General features: G+C 38.1%; 1 protein-coding gene across 1 annotated transcript in view; it reads right to left on the bottom strand.

Moving 5' to 3' along the window:
* Window positions 1-20,130, bottom strand: part of GKAP1 (G kinase anchoring protein 1) — an 86,889-nt gene that overhangs the window by 54,884 nt on the left and 11,875 nt on the right. Inside the window, exons 3-4 of the mRNA XM_017508550.1 lie at window positions 14,593-14,851; window positions 10,350-10,493 (exon numbers count right to left, since the gene is read on the bottom strand). Coding sequence (XP_017364039.1) covers window positions 10,350-10,493; window positions 14,593-14,808 — 360 coding nt within the window. The 5' untranslated portion in view covers window positions 14,809-14,851. The remainder of the gene's footprint in view (window positions 1-10,349; window positions 10,494-14,592; window positions 14,852-20,130) is intronic.

Here is a 20,130-nt window from a genome sequence, read left to right as displayed (position 1 = left end):
AAAAAAAAAGAAAAAAAGAAACAACCATTAAAGTGAACTGGCAACCAACAGAATGGGAAAAAAATTTTGCAGGCTACCCATCTGACAAAGGGCTAATATCCAGAATCTACAAAGAACAAAAACAGATTTACAAGAAAAAAACAACCCCATCAAAAAGTGGGTGAAGGATATGAACAAGTACTTTTCAAAAGAAGAGATTTATGCAGCCAACAAACATATGAAAAGATGCTCATCATCGCTGGTCATTAGAGAAATGCAAATCAAAATCACAATGAGATGCCATCTCATGTCAGTTAGAATGGCGATCATTAAAAAATCTGGAGACTTAAATCAAAGTTGCCAGGAGTAAAAAAGAAAAAAAAAATCTGGAGACAACAGATGCTGGAGAGGATGTGGAGAAATAGGAACACTTTTACACTATTGGTGGAAGTGTAAATTAGTGCAATTGTTGTGGAAGGCAGTGTGGCGATTCCTCAAGAATCTAGAAATAGGAATTCCGTTTGACCCAGCAATCCCATTACTGAGTATATACCCAAAGATTATAAATCATTCTATTATAAAGACACATGCACATGAACTATGTTCACTTTGGCACTGTTTACAAGAGCAAAGACTTGGAACCAACCCAAATGCCCATCAAGAATGGACTGGATAAAGAAAATGTGGCACATATACATCATGGAATACTATGCAGCCATAAAAAACGATGAGTTTGTGTCCTTTATAGGGACATGGATGAATATGGAAACCATCATTCTCAGCAAACTGACACAAGAACAGAAAACCAAACTCTGCATGTTCTCACTCATAAGTGGATGTTGAACAATGAGAACACATGGACACAGGGAGGGGAACATCACACACTGGGGTCTGTTGGGGGTTGGGGGGCTAAGGGAGCGATAGCAGTGGGTGGGGAGGTTGCGGAGGGATAACATTAGGAGAAATACCTAATGTAGGTAAACGGGGGATTGGAGGCAGCAAACCACCATGGCATGTGTATACCTATGTAACAATCCTGCAAGATCTGTACATGTACCCCAGAACTTAAAGCATAATAATAATAATAAACACTGCATAGATAATTCTGTTTTAAAAAAAGGTACACTGGAATTAATAATATCAGTGCATCATGAATAAAACAATTATACCTGAACAACATCTACACAGAGATTTAGTCATAGGCAACAGCTGTTGGTGAACGTTTCTTGATCTTGATTCAATCATTTTAAAAAACTGAAAATTATGCATACAACCAAGTCAAAGCCATGCCCTACATGTTTTTTTTTAAAAACAGCTTTACTGGGATTTAATTTACATATCATTTCTATGCATTATATATCATGACACCCATTTCAATTAAGAAACATACACATCTTCTGATATGCACATCTATGCACATAAGTGGGTAGAGGATATAAGATCATTTTTCACAACGAAGTATGCTGGGACAGATACAAGTTCGCTATTACTGAGAGTTAATTCTTTATTGAACTAGCTTAAATACTTACCACCAGTGTTTTTTTATTGTTTGTGCTCTTTATTTAGATTTGCTTTTTAATTGGCAGGAGGACATTTCAGAAAAATTTGCAGAAAGTATAATGGTGGTGTACTTTCTCAGTTATTGTATATCTGAGAGTGTTTTTTGTTTGTTTGTTTTTTGAGATGAGGTCTCACTCTGTTACCCAGGCTAAACTGCATTGGCATGATCATGGGCTCACTGCAGCCTTGACCCCCAGGCTCCAGCAATCCTCCCTGCTCAAGCCCCTGAGTAGCTGAGACTACAGGCATGCACTACCACACCCAGGAAATTTTTGTATTTTTTTTGTAGAGATGGGAATTTGCCATATTGCCCAGGATGGTCTTGAACTCCTGGGCTCAAGTGATCTGCCTACCTTGCCTCCTTAAGTGCTGGGATTACTGGCAACAGCTGCTGCACCGGACCTCAGTATATTTCTTTCACATTCACACAAATGACTTCTTGGCTAGATGTGGAATTCTTGGTCCTAACATTTTGGTTCTGGTAATTAAAGTAGCCAGCCTGATTCTTCATCCTGTGTAGGCAACCAGTTTTCTCCTGTGCATATATTTATACTATTATTTCCTTATTCTTCATTCTTAAAATTAGAATCTAATTCTTAAAAGACTTAAATTTGGTGTTCTTTTCAAGCTTAGATTCAAATCTTAAGCTTAGGGAAATTTTTATCAACATAATCTTTTTTGTACAGCTATGGTCTCGTTATGTTGCCCAGGCGTCTTGAACTCCTGGCCTCAAGCGATTTTCCTGTTTCAACCTCCCAAAGTGCTGGGATTACAGGCATAAGCCAGTGCACTTGGCCTATCAACATAATCTTTAATACCTGCCTCTGTTCTATTTGTTTCAGGGACAGTAATTATGCCTCTGCTGGATTTCAATTCAGTGTTCCAATCTATCATGTCAATTTTATTAGCAAAATTTATCTCAAATTTTCCTTCACACAATTGGCTCAGCTTTCTTTAGTAGATACTCTGGTCCTTCTAATGAAGTTTTTAATCTGCTATGATTTTATTTCCTAAATTTTAAAATTCACCCATCTCACTTTTAATTCACCTATATTCTCTTTTAATTTCTCACTTTTTAAATTTTAGTCCATTATTTTATCTTAACTTGTTATGTAACATTACTATCCCCTTGACTTTTACAAAATGTTGTAGCCTTTTTTTATTAAAGTAAAACATAGGTGTTACCTAAAATCAACTTATTTCCTGAAGCAAATCTTTTTCAAGGTGTGCTTTCACTCCAGACACTATGTACAATGTTCTTTTCCCTCATGTGGCAGAAACTTTTCTTCAGTTGACATGAGATCAACTAAGTTTCAGTGTTTGCTCATAAATTGGTGAACTGGGTGCCTCCCTACTGTCCATCTGGTTGGTTAATTCTAGTTCTCAGACTGTATGCTGAGGCTTAGTTGATGTAAAATCTGCATTATCAATAGGGTGACTTAGGAGTAGGAAAACTTTGTCTTAGTATAATTTCTCTTTTGTGTTTGACATAAGCAGCCAAATAACAGCTAAGTTTTCCACATCCAGCTTTCTGTCTGGCTCAGCCCTCCATGCCTGAAATTTCTCATACTGTGTCAGGAAGAACTCCCACCATACTGTATGCTTTCTGCCTAGTATATAATCATTGACTGATCCCTCTAAATGTAGCTACTTTTGAAATCTATTATTAATCTATTAATCATCATAAAATAGATTCCAAACAGTATACTGTCCATCAGTTGCAAGGCTTACCCTTATCTCTTCCTCACCTCTCAGTGTAATTATCCCAAGATCTACTCTACTTCCACACCTTTGATTATTTTCTTCCAAGTGAGGCTCCCACATAAGGTTCCAGGTCTTCCTAAGTGACCCATCAGTAGTATACTCAGCAGAAATTTGTGAAAGTTCCTGGGCCTTGAATGGCATCCTTATATAGGATCAGGGCCAAGAGTCAGATTATTTCCTTTTCATCATTACCTGGTCATTTCAACAGCAATCAGTGGGAGCAGAAGAACAGGCAATCAGACATCTGTGCTCAAGTTCCCATGTTGCACGGAATTTATTTTGGGGCAAATTTGAGTAGTTTTCCTTCATTAGTTCTCCAGTGCACTTTGGGCCACTGGGAGAAATTCTCTCCAATGAAGACACTGGTAAATTCTATTACTGGCTAAACAAGTAGATCATCAAAACATTTACACTTGTAAACAAGAATCGGTCATAATGAATATCTTACAAGGAAAAAAAAAGAATCAAATAACCCCTAGAAACAGTACAAGATGATTTATCCAGTATACCAGTGCCTGGAACTGCCATTTGAACAGCACTACCTCATGGCTCCACAGTAGTAATTGATGCTCATAATGATGAGCCTGAGGCACTGCAAAATCCTAAAGGAAATGTTATAATTCGCATAGTTTATGTTAAGAGAATAACTTAGTACAGCCTATTTCTTTTAAAACTGGTAACCCAAGAATGATAGGAATAGCCACTCTACTAGATCTAACATTTGCTAGAATGATACTCATTCTCAAGACATCAAATGACAGTTTAATAGGCAAATATTCTCATCACTTACTATACATATAGCATCTCCTAGAGTACATTCCAGGCTTAGTATGTTATTTTCCTGGACTCCACAGACAAAAAAGAAATATATTGGTTTTAATGAGAAAAAGAAATATATTGGTCTTAATCGGTCTCCATTTTATTTGGTTGTTAATAATGACATTTAATAGAGACACAGAAGAACGAAATATTGTGTTAATAGATTAAAGAAACAACAGTAAAGTTTCCCAAAGGTTTTTTATATATATATATATAATATATATACACACACATATATATATTATATATATAATAAGTATATATATATAAATAAATATATATATTTTTTATTGCACTTTAGGTTCTGGGGTACATGTGAAGAACATGCAGGATTGTTGCACAGGTACATACATGGCAATGTGATTTGCTGCCTCCATCCTCATCACCTATATCAGATACTATTCCCCATGTTATCCTTCCCCCAATCCCTACTCCCCACTCTCCCTCCCCCAGTTACCCCACAGACCTCAGTGTGTGATGCTCCCCTCCCTGTGTCCATGTGTTCTCATTGCTCAACACCGCCTATGAGAACATTCAGTGTTTGATTTTTGTTCTTGTGTCAATTTGCTGAGAATGATGGTTTCCAGGTTCATCCATGTCCCTACAAAGGACACGAACTTATCATTTTTTATGGCTGCATAGTATTCCATGGTGTATATGTGCCACATTTTCCCTGTCCAGTCTATCATCGATGGGCATTTGGGTTGGTTCCAGGTCTTTGCTCTTTTAAACAGTGCCAAAATGAACATACATGTACATATGTCCTTATAATAGAATGATTTATAATCCTTTAGGTATATACCCAGTAATGGGATTGCTGGGTCATATGGAATTTCTATTTCTAGGTCCTTGAGGAATCGCCACACTGTCTTCCACAATGGTTGAACTGATTTACACTCCCACCAACAGTGTAAACGTGTTCCTATTTCTCCACATCCTCTCCAGCATCTGTTGTCTCCAGATTTTTTAATGATCACCATTCTAACTGGCATGAGATGGTATCTCAATGTAGTTTTGATTTGCATTTCTCTAATGACCAGTGATGATGAGCATTTTTTCATATGTTTGTTGGCCTCATATATGTCTTCTTTTGAAAAGTGTCTGTTCATATCCTTTGCCCACCTTTGAATGGGCTTGATTTTTCTTGTAAATCTGTTTTAGTTCTTTGTAGATTCTGGATATAAGTCTTTTGTCAGATTGGTAGATTGCAAATATTTTTTCCCATTCTGTTGGTCGCCGTTTCCCCTTGATGATTGTTTCTTTTGCTGTGCAGAAGCTCTGGAATTTAATTAGATCCCATTTGTCTATTTTGGCTTTTGTTGCCAATGCTTTTGGTGTTTTAGTCATGAAATCTTTGCCTATGCCTATGTCCTGAATGGCTTGACTAGGTTTTCTTTTAGGGTTTTTATGGTGTTAGGTCTTATATTTAAGTTTTTAATCTATCTGGACTTAATTTTAGTGTAAGGTGTCAGGAAGGGGTCCAGTTTCCGCTTTCCGCACATGTTTAGCCACTTTTTCCAACACCATTTATTAAACAGGGAATCCTTTCCCCGTTGCTTGTTTTTGTCAGGTCTGTCAAAGATCAGATGGTTGTAGATGTGTGGTGTTGCCTCGGAGGCCTCTGTTCTGTTCTACTGGTCTATATCTTTGTTTTGGTACCAGTATCATGCTGTTTTGATTACTGTAGCCTTGTAGTATAGTTTGAAGTCAGGTAGCATGATGCCTCCAGCTTTATTCTTTTTGCTTAGAATTGACTTGGCTATGCGGGCTCTCTTTTGGTTCCACATGAAGTTTAAGGTGGTTTTTTCCAGTTCTGTGAAGAAGGTCATTGGTAGCTTGATGGGGATAGCACTGAATCTATAAATTACTTGGGGCAGTATGGCCATTTTCACGATATTGATTCTTCCTAAACATGAGCATGGAATGTTTCTCCATCTGTTTGTGTCTTCTCTTATTTCATGAGCAGTGGTTTATAGTTCTCCTTGAAGAGGTCCTTTACATCCTTTGTTAGTTGTATTCCTAGGTATTTCATTCTCTTTGTAGCAATTGTGAATGGCAGTTCGTTCTTGATTTGGCTCTCTTGAAGTCTGTTATTGGTGTATAGGAATGCTTGTAATTTTTGCACATTGATTTTGTATCCTGAGACTTTGCTAAAATAGCTTATCAGTTTCAGGAGATTTTGAGCGGAGACGATGGGGTCTTCTAAATATACAATCATGTCATATGCAAATAGAGACAATTTGACTTCCTCCTTTCCTATTTGAATATTCTTTATTTCTTTTTCTTGCCTGATTGCTCTGGCTAGAACTACCAATTCTGTATTGAATAGGACTGGTGACAGACGGCATCCTTGTCTAGTGCCAGATTTCAAAGGGAATGCTTCCAGTTTTTGCCCATTCAGTATTATACTGGCTGTGGGTTTGTTGTAAATAGCTTTTATTATTTTAAGATACGTTCCATCAATACCTATTTATTGAGGGTTTTTAGCATAAAGCACTGCTGAATTTTGTCAAAGGCTTTCTCTGCATCCATTGAGATAATCATGTGGTTTTTATCTTTGGTTCTGTTTATCTGGTGAATTACGTTTATACACTTGTGTATGTTGAACCAGCCTTGCATCCCCAGGATGAAGCGTACTTGATCGTGATGGATAGTCTTTTTGATGTGCTTTTGCATTCAGTTTGCCAGTATTTTATTGAAGATTTTTACATCTATGTTCATCATGGATATTGGCCTGAAGTTTTTCTTGTTGAATCTCTGCCAGGTTTTGGTATTGGGATGTTGTTGGTCTCATAAAATGATCCGGGAAGGATTCCCTCTTCTTGGGTTGTTTGGAATAGTTTCAGAAAGAATGGTACCAGCTCCTCTTTGTATGTCTGATAGATCTCGGCTGTGAACCCATCTGGACTTGGCTTTTTTTGGTTGGTAGACAGACCTTGTTATTGGTCTATTCAGGGTTTCAACTTCTTCCTGGTTTAGGCTTGGGAGGATTCAAGTGTCCAGGAATTTATCCATTTCTTCCAGGCTTACTGGTTTATGTGCATAGAGTTGTTTGTAGTAATCTCTGATGGTGGTTTGTATTTCTGTGGAATCTGTGGTGATAGCCCCTTTATCATTTTTTATTGCATGTATTTGATTCTTCTCTCTTTTCTATTAATCTGGGTAGTGGTCTATTTTGTTGATCTTTTCAAAGAACCAGCTCCTGGATTTATTGATTTTTTGAAGGTTTTTTTGTATCTCTATATTCTTCAGTTCTGTTCTGATCTCACTTATTTCTTGTCTTCTGCTAGCTTTTGAGTTTTTTGATCTTGCTCCTCTAGCTCTTTCAATTTTGATGATAGGGTGTCACTTTTAGATCTTTTCTTTCTTCTTATGTGGGCATTTATTGCTATAAATTTTCCTCTAGACACTGCTTTAAGTATGTCCCAGAGATTCTGGTACGTTGTATCTTTGTTCTAGTTGGTTTCAAAGAACATCTTTATTTCTGCCTTCATTTCATTGTTCATCCAGTCAACATTCAAGATCCCATTGTTCAGTTTCCATGAAGCTGTGTGGTTCTGGGTTAGTTTCTGAATTCTGAGTACTAACTTGATTGCACTGTGGTCTGAGAGACTGTTTGTTATGATTTCTGTTCTTTTGCATTTGCTGAGGAGTGATTTACTTCCAATTATGTGGTCAGTTTTAGAGCAGGTGTGATGTGGTGCTGAGAAGAATGTATATTCTGTGGATTTGGGGTGGGGAGTTCTATAAATGTCTATTAGGCTTGCTTGGTCCAGGTCTGAGTTCAAGTCCTGGATATCCTTGTTAATTTTCTGTCTCGTTGATCTAATATTGTCAGTGGAGTGTTAAAGTCTCCGACTATTATTGCATGGGAATCTATGTCTCTTTGTAGGTCATTAAGAACTTCCTTTATGTATCTGGGTGCTCCTGTATTGGGTGCATATATATTTAAGATCATTAGCTCGTCTTGTTGCATTGATCCTTTTACCATTATGTAATGCCCTTCTTTGTCTCTTTTGATCTTTGTGGCTTTGAAGTCTATTTTATCAGAGATGAGAATTGCAACTCTTGCTTTTTTTTTTTTTTCCTCTCCATTTGCTTGGTAAATCTTCCTCCATCCCTTTATTTTGAGCCTATGTGTATTCTTGCATGTGAGATGGGTTTCCAGGATACAGCACACTGATGGATTTTGACTTTTTATCCAATTTGCCAGTCTGTGTCTTTTGATTGGGGTATTTAGCCCATTTACATTTAGGGTCAATATTGTTATATGTGAATTTGATCTTGCCATTTTGATGCTAGCTAGTTGTTTTGCCTATTAGTTGGCACAGTTTCTTCATTGTGTCGATGCACCTTACCATTTGGTACGTTCTTGGAGTGGCTGGTACTGGTTGTTCCTTTCTATGTTTAGTGCTTCTTTCAGGAGCTCTTGTAAAGCAGGCCTGGTGAAGAAATCTGTGAGCAATTGCTTGTTCATAAAAGATGTTATTTCTCCTTCACTTATGAAGCTTAGTTTGGCTGGATATGAAATTCTAGGTTGAAAGTTATTTTCCTAAAGTATGTTGAATATTGGCCCCCACTCTCTTCTGACTTGCAGGGTTTCTGCTGAGAGATGTTCTGTGAGTCTGATGGGCTTTCCTTTGTGGGTAATCCAACCTTTCTCTCTGGCTGCCCTTAGCATTTTTTCCTTCATTTCAACTCTGGTGAATCTGACAATTATGTGCCTTGGTGCTGCTCTTCCTGAGGAATATCTTTGTGGTGTTCTCTGTACTTCCTGGACTTGAATATTGGCCTGCCTGGAAGTTCTCCTGGATAATATCCTGAAGAGTGTTTTCCAGCTTGGATTCATTCTCTCCGTCACATTCAGGTACACCTATCAAACGTAGATTAGGTCTTTTCACATAATCCCATACTTCTTGGAGGCTTTGTTCATTTCTTTTCACTCTTTTTTCTCTAAACTTGTCTTCTCATTTTATTTCATTGAGTTGATCTTCAATCTCTGATATCCTTTCTTCTGCTTGGTCGATTTGGCTATTAAAAGGTGTGTATGTTTCGCAAAGTTCTCATGTATTTTTCAGCTCCATCAATTCATTTATATTCCTCTCTAAGCTGTTCTTTCTCATTAGCATTTTGTCAAACCTTTTTTCAAGGTTGTTAGTTTCTTTGCATTGGGTTAGAACATGTTCTTTTAGTTCAGAGAAGTTATTACCCACCTTCTGAAGCCTGTTTCTGTCAATTCATCAAATTCATTCTCCATCCAGCCTTGTTCCCTTGCTGATGAGGAGTTGTGATCCCTTGGAGGAGGAGAGGCATTCTGGTTTTTGGTGTTTTCATCCTTTTTGCGCTGGTTTCTTCCCATCTTTGTGGATTTATCTACCTGTGGTCTTTGTAGTTGGTGACTTTCAGATTGGGTCTCTGAATGGAAGTCCTTTTTGTTGATGATGAAGTTATTTCTTTCTGTTTCTTAGTTTTCCTTCTAACTGTCAGGCCCCTCTGCTGTAGAACTGCTGAAGGTCCACTCCAGACCCTGCTTGCCAAAGGCTTTCTTTTTTAAGCAAAACTGTCACTGGGTATTTTTTGCTTTGTTTTTGTTTTGAGAAAGGGCCTCACTCTGCCACCCAGGCTGCACTGCAGTGACAGCATCATGGCTCACTGCAGCCTCCACCTCCTGAGCTCTGGTTCCTCGGCCACCTGAGTAGCTGGGACCACAGGCGAGCACCACCATGCCTGGCTAATTTTTCTATTTTTTTGTAGGCATGCAGGGTTTCGCTATGTTGCCCAGGGTGGTCTTGAACTCCTACGCTCAAGCAATCCACCCACCTCAGCCTCCCAAAGTGCTGAGATTACAGGTGTGAGCCACTGCTCCCAGCCTAGTCACTGTGTATTTTTAACAAGAGACCTCTGACCCTGTGAATGTGATTTTCTCACTTGGAATAATTTAATACTGTTCCCCTATCTTCCCTGTCTCTCCCTGATTTATAAAAGGCAGATGATTTTGAAAACCACAAAATAACTGCTTCGTATTGCCAAAACTAACAAACAACAAATGTATCAATTTTCTTTTTGAGTAGATCAAAAACAGAGCCTCGTATTAAAAGCAGCAAATGTGAATTAATCCAATACAAATTGCTTCTAAAAACAGTGGTGGTATAAATTCAGAGGCACTGCCATCTTAAAAATCTATAAATTCAATGAAAAACAAAGCAATTTTATTTACTTAGTTGTACCTGCTCATCTCTTTGTCTCCATTCTTGCCAATTTTCTTCTCGTGAATCCTTTTGTACTGGGTTTGACAGTGGAAGATCATGTTGAGCATTACAAATAGCATGAGAGGATTTCTGGGGAATTTTCTTAAAAGCAAGATTTCTGAGCTACAAAACAAACAAAAAATATTAAATTCAGTTTACCGAGCCAGGGCTACTAATGATTTTTTTTATTTAAAAAAAATGATATTTTTATACTTCTGCTCCAAACATTCGTTATGCTAACTCACACAACTAAAGTCATTATTTGTGTTTTCTATAATCTTTGTAGAATGTTAATTTTGCCAGCATTTGAGATAATGCTGTTAGATCTATATATGAAATGATTAAGTGAAAAATGTATTATACTCTATTATGCCACCATTTTAATCATTCTTCTTTACTAAAGAAAAGTTTATAGGAGTAGAAAACAGTAAAACAACTTTGCTTTTAAAATGCAAAACATAGCCGAGTTTAGTGGCTCACCCCTGTAATCTTAGCCCATTGGAAGGCTGAGGCAGGTAGACTGCTTGAGCCCAGGAGATTGAGACCAGCCTCAGAAACATGGCAAAACCCCATTTTTGCAAAAAATACAAACGAACAAACAAACAAAACCTAGCCAGGTATGAAGACACACACCTGTGGTCCCAGCTATCCCGAAGGCTGAGGTGGGAGGATCACCTGAGCCTGGGGGACTGAGGCTGCAGTGAGCAGTGATCATGCGACTGTACTCCAGCCTGCGTGACAGAGTGACAGCCTGTCTCAAAAATAAAATAAAATGTAAAACAATACAGTTCAGAAAGCATACACATCTAAAAGTTTAAATAGTTAACAGATCAACTAAGTAACCATGACAACTACTTTGCTAGTCCTGAAAAATACAGGTCCTAGTCCACAAAGCACACAATGAACTAAAACAGTATGGGCCAAGCCACTCCCAACAATAAAAATAATCTAAGACAAAGGAGTTGAAACGAGAGAAAAATACTGAGAGGGTGTTATGAACCGAATTTGGTAAATTAGGTTTAGCCTGCAGACTCTGGGCATACTGCTTATAAGCTAGCTCTGCTCTGCAAGGAGCAGTGTAAAAAAAAAAAAAAAAAAAAAAAAAAAATTTAGTCAAAAGCTGCCTCCTTACATATTTTAAGTTCAACTTGAAAGTTTCTCCATATGTAATGAACTGTAACCTAACAATGTATAAACAAACTGTAACCTACTCTTGTACCAATCACCAAGTTTTAGCCAATCACAGGTGGCCAACTGTTCAAACCATATTCAAATAAGGCAATGGTAGAGCTGTAACCAGTCCAGCTCTTTCTGTACCTCACTTCTATTTTCTGCCCATAAATACTATCTGACCATCTGACAGGCTAAGAGTAGCTCTGAACCTATTTTCTGGTTCTGGGGGCTGCCAAATTGTGAATTTGAACTGTTCAACTTAAATTGTCTGAAGTATTTAACAAATTGTAGCCTCCCTAAAGATATCGTGAAGCCCTAACCCCCAGTGTTCGTGAATGTGACCTTATTTGGAAATTGGGTCTTTATGGATGTAACCAAGTTAAGATGAAGTCATGATGAATTAGATTCGGCCCTAATCCAATATGACTGGTGTCCTTATAGAAAGAGGTGAAGACACAGATACACAGAGAATGCCACATAACAACACAGGCAGAGATTGGGTTGATGACACAGCAAGCCAAAGGAATGCCATGGGTTGACAGCTGCCACCCAGAAGCTAGAAAGAGGCATGGAAAGATTCTACTCAGAGTCTCAGAGAGGGAATGGCCCTGTTGACATGTGGATTTGAACCTCTACTAGACTCTAGAACTGTGAAAAAACAAGTTTCTGTTGTTTTAAGCCACCAAGTTTGTGGTATGTTTTCTGGCAGCCCTTAGAAACTAACAAAAAGGCTTTCAATTGAGGATCAACAGTTTTAACTGGTAATATCAGGTTGGTGCAAAAGTAATTGCGGTTTTTACCTAATACATTGTTCTACAAACAGGAATAAGATAAAAACACCACAGTAAGTAGCTGGTTTCTGATACGGAAAGGACATTCAGAAGGAGATGCCGCTGGAAATGAAGTACTGGTGGGTTGGCTGCTATTCACTTTACAGAAAGTAAAGACTGATGGACTAGAACTGCAAATGGCTGAAGTAGAAAGGATCCTTCACACTCATTCTGTTTTACAGGTTCTTATTCTGTAATATAAACTCCACTATTGCCTTATTTTTTGTTTCTCCCAAATCATCTTTAATTCCTAAAAGAAAATAGTGGGCAATCAAAAGTTCTGAAATAACTTCTGAAAGGTCATTATCCAGGGAGGAAAATGTCTTTCCTTTAAAGTTACTGTGTGGCAAGCATTTTAAAGAATAGTTAGAAAGCAATGGAGGTGGAAATTTAATGGGAAAAAATAAATTGAAAAGGCTTTTTTCTAAGTCTTGGGACATCATAAAATAACTATGAAAATAAAATACTTTTATTACTTCTCTCATTACATAATAATGAGAAAAACCCTTATATACCCGACTGCTCCTTCTATTAAAACAAAACACATGCTAGAGTTGTATATCAGCATTTCTTTTAAAAACAATGGGCATATCAAATGTTGGTCATATAACTAATGCTAAAGATGTCTAGAAAAAAAGGGCCTTCCATACAGTTTTTACTCTGAAGGAAAAAATGACCATCGAATGCATAAAAATGTCCATTTGAGGTGAATTACAGAGGGCCAGGCATGGTGTCTCACACATGTAATCTCAGCACTTTGGGAAGCTGAGGTGGGTGGATTGCTTGAGCCTAGGAGTTTGAGAACAGCCTGGGCAACATCCTGTGACCCTGTCTCTACAACAACAACAACAACAAAAAAGAAATTAGCTAGGTGTGGTGGTGCTTGCCTGTAGTCCTAGCTACTTGGGAGACTGAGGCGAAAGGGCTGCTTAAGCCCAGGAGTTTGAGGCTACAGTGAGCTATATCATGCCATTGAGCTCCAGCCTGGGCAACAGAGAGAGATTCTGCCTTCTCTTTGGAGAAAAAAAGAAAAGACGCCAGCGCAGTGGCTCATGCCTGTAATCCCAACACTTTGGGAGGCCAAGGCGGCTGGATCACCTGAGCAACATAATGAAACCTCATCCCTACCAAAAATACAAAAAACTAGACTGGCATAGTGGCATGTGCCTGTGCACTCCGTTACTCAGGAGGCTGACATGGGAGCATCACTTGAGCCTGGGAGACAGAGGTTGTAGTGAGCCAGGGTCACACCACTGGATTCCAATCGGTAACACGAGTGAGACCCCATCTCCAAAAAACAAACACGAAAACAACTAGTCATGCGATTTTTGCCTGTAACAGTAAAAAACAGGAAACAACCCAAATGCTTATCATGAGTTCAATTAAATAAAGTATGAAATAACCACATAATTAAATATTGTAAACTGTGGATTCATTTAAAATAACATAAATCTGTATTTACTAGTAGGGAAAACTGCTCATGGCTAATTTTTTTAAAAGCCAGTTATAAAACAGTCAATTATATAATCCCATTTTCATTTAAATATAATATGGATATACACATACAGATATATAGTCAGATACATTTATATATGTGTACAGAAAACACATACCAAAATATTAATTGATTATATCTTTGGTTATATCTATAAATGACCTTTGTTTCAAGACTTCCCTATTTTAAACTTTATGCAATGAACACACAAGCTTCCACAGTCAGAAAAATTATATTTTAAAAATGTTCAGGCAGGGTGTGGTGGCTCATGCCTATAATCCCAGCAGATTATAGGCCCAGGCAAGCAGATTGCTTGAGCCCAAGAATTCGAAACCAGCCTGAGCAACATGGCAAAACTCCATCTCTACAAAAAATATAAAAATTAGGCATGGGGCCATGTGCCTGTAGTCCCAGCTACTGGGGAGGATAAGGTGGGAGGATACCTTGAGCCCAGGAGGTTGAGGCTACAGTGAACTGTGATCATCTCACTGAACTCCAGCCTAGGAGACAGAGAGAGACCCTGTCTCAAAAAAAAAAAAAAAAAAAATGTTCATTACATTTGACTTTAAATATACACAAATTCACATCCATTCACTGAAGTAATATTTACAGAGTACCTGTGGAACAGGTACTATGGATACATAAGTGAACAAGATAGTATCTGTTCTCAGGATGATTATCGTCTATTGGGAAAGCAGACAAGACAAAAAATTATAATTGTTACCTCATTTGCTTCACTCTGTTGCTGTTCCTTCTTTTTTCTTCTTTTCTCTCTTTTTTTCTCATTTGTAGTTGATTTGCTTCCCAAAGATTGAGACTTTCCAGTATTTCGACCTTTACCTTTTCCAGGTTCAGAATCAGAACCACTGCCACTATCCACTTGTAACAGGGCAAAACGAGAAGCGGTGGTGGGAACAGAACTAAGTACTGCTGAAGCCATAGTAAAGATTTTTCTTTTAAAATATTTCTGTCAAGAATAATTTCTGTGGGGAGAGAGAAGAGTAGGCAGATGAGTAAACACTCAGTAAAATCTGTTCTAGATTCTAAAAACAACCATATGAATATAAAATAAATTTCTTCTGACATAGATTTAGTAAATTTGGATTAATACCCACAGCACTATTAGCAATAATATACTTTTAGATTTAAGTAAACAATGTAACATTTTACAATAGAAAAATTATATGAGATTTCAAATGTACTCATTTCTCCATATACACTTTAAAAAAATTCATGGTTTTCTTCTCAATAAGTCTGTAAATATACATATTTATAAAGAATATCCTAAATCAATATGGTTTACAGTGGAAAAGAATATTTTTTCATTATACACAAAAAAGACCTTTACTCCAACTATATATTAACTCCCAATTCCCATACAAGAAAAAAAGGAGTAAAGACGGGATATCATTCTTATCATATATAAAATACTGCCATAAGTTTGATTCCAGAGACTGTGATTCAGAACGGACGGCAAAGATAAAGAGCTTAAATTCTCTCAACTAAACGAAACTTTTCAAAATGCCTTCCACATTATGTTTTAGTTCACTAGTTTCCATGCAAGCATAGGCGAGTATAGCTTCATTCTGTGTGCTGTCAGCTTTTCCACAACCATTTAGACTTAGAAGGGATCTTAAAAGTCCCCTAGTAGTTCTTAATCCAAATCCTTTAGTTATACAGCTAAGGTAAGTGGAGTTTAGGTTGTTTATATGACTTCCCTTAGTTCTTTCTGGAAGTTATTGGCTGAGTCTGCACCTGGACCTAGATTTGCCAAACCTTACTCTGAAAGTCCAAATTAAGAAGCCCTATAACAACCAGAAGACTAAGTACTCTTCAGATTAAAAAAGACATAGGTTATCTTAATAGAATGGCAACTCAGAAATTTATTTTTATTTTGAAATGTTTCAGGCACACAAAAACTGAATATTCAGTTTGAAAAAATCAAGATGAACACTACAAGTAGCCAGGGCAATGGTTAATAAAATGTTAACTGACTCCTATGCCTCCCCTAGTTGCATTCCCCCACTGCACCAGCCAGAGATAACAAGTATCCTGATTTTTGTATAACTTATTCCTTTACTTTTCTTTACAGTTTTATCCTATGTCTTGATTCACTGTGCTCATATCTGAATGAACTCCTGTCATTTCACAATATCCCACTGGTTACACATATATTTCTGACTACATCACATTATCACACAGGTCCACCCTATTCATTGTGGAAAAGGGCTATGTAAAGATGAAAACAAAGAAGCAAGGATCATTAAGATCCATTCTGAAAGCTAACCACACACTATCATTTGTATGTTTTCAGGAGGGAAGAAAAATGAGAAGCATGTATAAAATCTTCCACCTTAAGTAACCAGAAAAATATTTGGAATTCTTTCATACTTTTGGTATACAATGAAGAAAAATGACAATAAGAACTGATGTCTAAAGATGCCATCTAGCAGTCATTATATCATAGCATTTTTATTATAATACCATGTTAAGACAAATTACTCCTGTGCCTAGAAATATGCAAATCAAGATGTACAGAGATGATACCACATTGATAAATTGTGACATATTTTAGGTTCCAATCTCTCCTGCAAGCATGAGAATGAAAGCTCCATAAGTTATTACAAAGAAGAAAATATTTCAAAATGGAAAAGAAATTCCAGACTCAAAAATATTATGGAAAAGATAAATTCTGCTTCAACCTCAACATAATCCTATGGGTCGGGTGCAGTGGCTCAGGCCTGTAATCCCAGCACTTTGGGAGGCCGAGGCAGGTGGATCACTGGAGGCCAGGAGTTTGACACCAGCCTGGGCAACATAGTGAGACCCTGTCTCTACTAAAAATACAAAAAATTAGGGGGGCATGGTGACGTGCGCCTATAATCCCAGCTACTTTAGAGGCTGAGGCATGAGAATCTCTTGAACCTGGGAGGTGGAGACTGCAGTGAGCCAAGATTGCACCACTGACTCCAGCCTGAGCAACAGAGTCAGACTCTCTTTCAAAAATAATAATAATCCTATATAAATTTTAGTTTCTTGAGCTCTCGAGGTACAGTAATCCTATAGAGCTATTTAACAATCATTATATTCAATTTTAAATGTTGGGACTATTAACTGGAAGTGCCAGCTCTACTACTGTTCACAAATATTCACTGTCCCTCCCTGAGGGGAATTGTACTATACATCACTTCTCTGCTGAAGGCAGGCATAACCAGGTAACTTACTTTGGCCAGTGAAATATAAACTTTAAACAGCTTTACAAGTCAGTATGTGGTTCGACATGTCCTCTTTTCTCTGCTTCTGTGATTGTGGATGCATATAGTACTGAGATGGAGTCTCCATCAGCCAGATCTAATAAAGTCTGCAACCACAATGAACAAAGCCACCTTACTAACCTGTGATGGACATGTAGCTTAACCAAGAAAGCAACTTTGCTGCTTTCAGCTGCTGAGATTTTCAGATTGTTATTGAAGCCTTATCATGACTTATATCATACACAAAAAATTTATTTCCATTCTAGGACTGATAGGAAAACTATGAATTTCATATCTGGATTGTTTGCATGCATTAAGTGTTCATAAATGTCTATTCTGAAACATCTCTCCAAGACTCATAGCAATTTTCTTTCTGTAGCATAAGGCAGGCGATCTTACCAGGGTATCCTTAGATAGTTTTCCTTAGGCCTTGGGGCAGCATAGCAAACCCTGAAAAAGTGAGAGCCTCTGTTCCAGTCACCTCCAGACACAACCAACCTCATCTGGTGCTCCTCAGTGGGTAGCTCCTGCACCTGCTGCTCTGCAGTTATGTCAACTATGAAAGGGGGAGTGTTCCAACCCCTGGTGATCTACCTCATTAGACAACTGCAAAATGCACAGCTACCCATTATTATAGATAGGCCTGTGAAACTGTTGGAAGATTATGTTCAAGGTGTCTCAACAGCAAAGGCACACAACAAGCAGCAAGTCAAATATAACAAGCAAGTCAAGAACGGGGGAGCCCAAAATCTAGTGAGGAACGTTTCCAGCAACAGCCTTAAATCTCTACATTGATTGTATTTTTCCCCATTTGCCAGTGACATGCATTTTCAGCAGCATCAGATCTAGCTGCTCAAACAATGCATATGTTTTCCGTCACCTAGAGCTTTGTCATTATTTTTAAACACTTGAAATTAGAAAGTCCAATTCAATTTGAAATCCTGTCATTCACTCATTTATTCATCTGTTTGTTTTTGAGACAGGGTCTCGCTCTGTCGCCCAGGCTGGAGTGCAGTAGCATGATTATTGCTCACTGCAGCCTCGACTTCCTGGGCTCAAGTGATTCTCCCACATCAGCCTCCTGAGTAGCTGGGACTACAGGTGTGTGCCACCACACCTGGCTAATTTTTTCTTTTTTTTTTGAGACGACATCTCACTCTGATACCAGACTGGAGTGTAGTGGCGCAATCTTGGCTCACTGCAACCTCCGCCTCCTGGGTTCAAGCAATTCTCCTGCCTCAGTCTCCCGAGTAACTGGGATTACAGGTATGCCCCACCACGCCCAGCTAATTTTTGTATTTTTATCAGAGAGACGGGGTTTCACCACGTTGGTTAGGCTGGTCTCAAAGTCCTGACTTTGTGATCCTCCTGCCTCAGCCTCCAAAAGTGCTGGGATTACAGGCGTGAGCCACTGCGCCCAGCCAATTTTCTCTGTTTTTTATAGAGGTGGGGGCCTCCCTATGTTGCCTAAGCTGGTCTCGAACTCCTGGGTTCAAGTGATCCTACCTCCTTGGCCTCCCAAAGTCCTGGGATTACAGGTATGAGCCACTACAACTGCCCCAAATCCTTTCACTTTATTACAAGAAATTTTCTATTACATTTTTGATGCAAAGAGCTGTTAGATTATTTAAAAATAATTCCAACTGTCACAAATTACTCAATGCTTAAATTAAAATTGTTTGTTTTTATTACCTACTTATACAAAGGAAATTTTAATGGGCACTCATTTCTAAGAAATCATTATTTAAACGTCTAGATCAGGAACTGAATATTCTTATTTCACGGATAAACTGATTTTAAAATGAAAAGTTTATGTTCACAGAAGCAAGTACAATTCTCCCATTAGAAACCGTGAAAAGCATTTGAAGTTTTACAGAAATTCAACACTTCATTATCTTTCCTATTAATTTATATTGTTTTACTTATCCTAATCATATAACAAAAATGTTTTCCGTATTTTTTTCCATCTAGTTCAATACAGATACTTATATATATCTTTCCAGTTCTGAGACAATGAGACACTTCTGGTTCTTTATGTCAGTAATGCAAAAGGCAAATGGCAGGGAGCACCAGCACAAGACCACTGACCGGGAGCCAGAATAACCATCAAACCCAACTTGCTATGTACTGTAAGTCCTTAAGCAGCCTGCTTGATCTCTGAGTTGTTGTAAAGACTGAAGAAGTTAATATATGGAAAGTATTTAGAACAGTAGCCAGAAGAACTCAATAGTCATGCATCACTTAATGTTGGGGATATGTTATGAGAAACGCATCATTAGGTGATTTCATCATTGTGTGAGTATCACACATTATACTTACACAAACCTAACTGGTACAGCCTACTATCCACCTGGGCTACATGGGATGGCCTATTGCTCCTAGGCTACAAATCTGTACAGCATGTGACTGTATTGGAGGCAACTCTAACACAATGATAAGCATTTGTGTACCTAAAGAAAAGGTACAATAAAAATACCACATTATATGGCCATCATTGACGAAAACAAAACGTAGTTAATGGACCACATGACTATATAAGCATTTACAGGTGTCCTTACTATTATTAGACTGAAATACCATAAGGTGCTATGAGGCATAGGAGAATTGATACAAACTATTTAAAAAATTGACTAAGCATGCCTGACTCCATTGCAAAGTGTTTTGAAACTTAATGAACATCTGGCCCCTACACAAGCTAAGGCTTTAATATTTGAAATAAAAGCAAAGCCAGGCATCGTGGCTCATGCCTGTAATCCCAGCACTTTGGAAGGCAAAGGCAGGCAGATCACGAGGTCAAGAGTTCAAGACCAGCCTGACCAATATGGTGAAAACCTGTCACTACTAAAAATACAAAATTAGCCTGGCGTGGTAGTGCATGCCTGTAATCCTAGCTACTTGGGAGGCTGAGACAGGAGAATTGCTTGAACCTGGAAGGTGGAGGTTACAGTGAACTAAGATCCTGCCATTCCAGCCTGAGCAATAAGAGTGAGACTCAATCTCAAAAAAAA

The sequence above is a fragment of the Cebus imitator genome, unplaced genomic scaffold, assembly GCF_001604975.1.
Source record: "Cebus imitator isolate Cc_AM_T3 unplaced genomic scaffold, Cebus_imitator-1.0 Scaffold394, whole genome shotgun sequence".
Classification (NCBI taxonomy): Eukaryota; Metazoa; Chordata; class Mammalia; order Primates; family Cebidae; genus Cebus; species Cebus imitator.
This window is presented reverse-complemented; position numbering and strand designations above follow the sequence as displayed.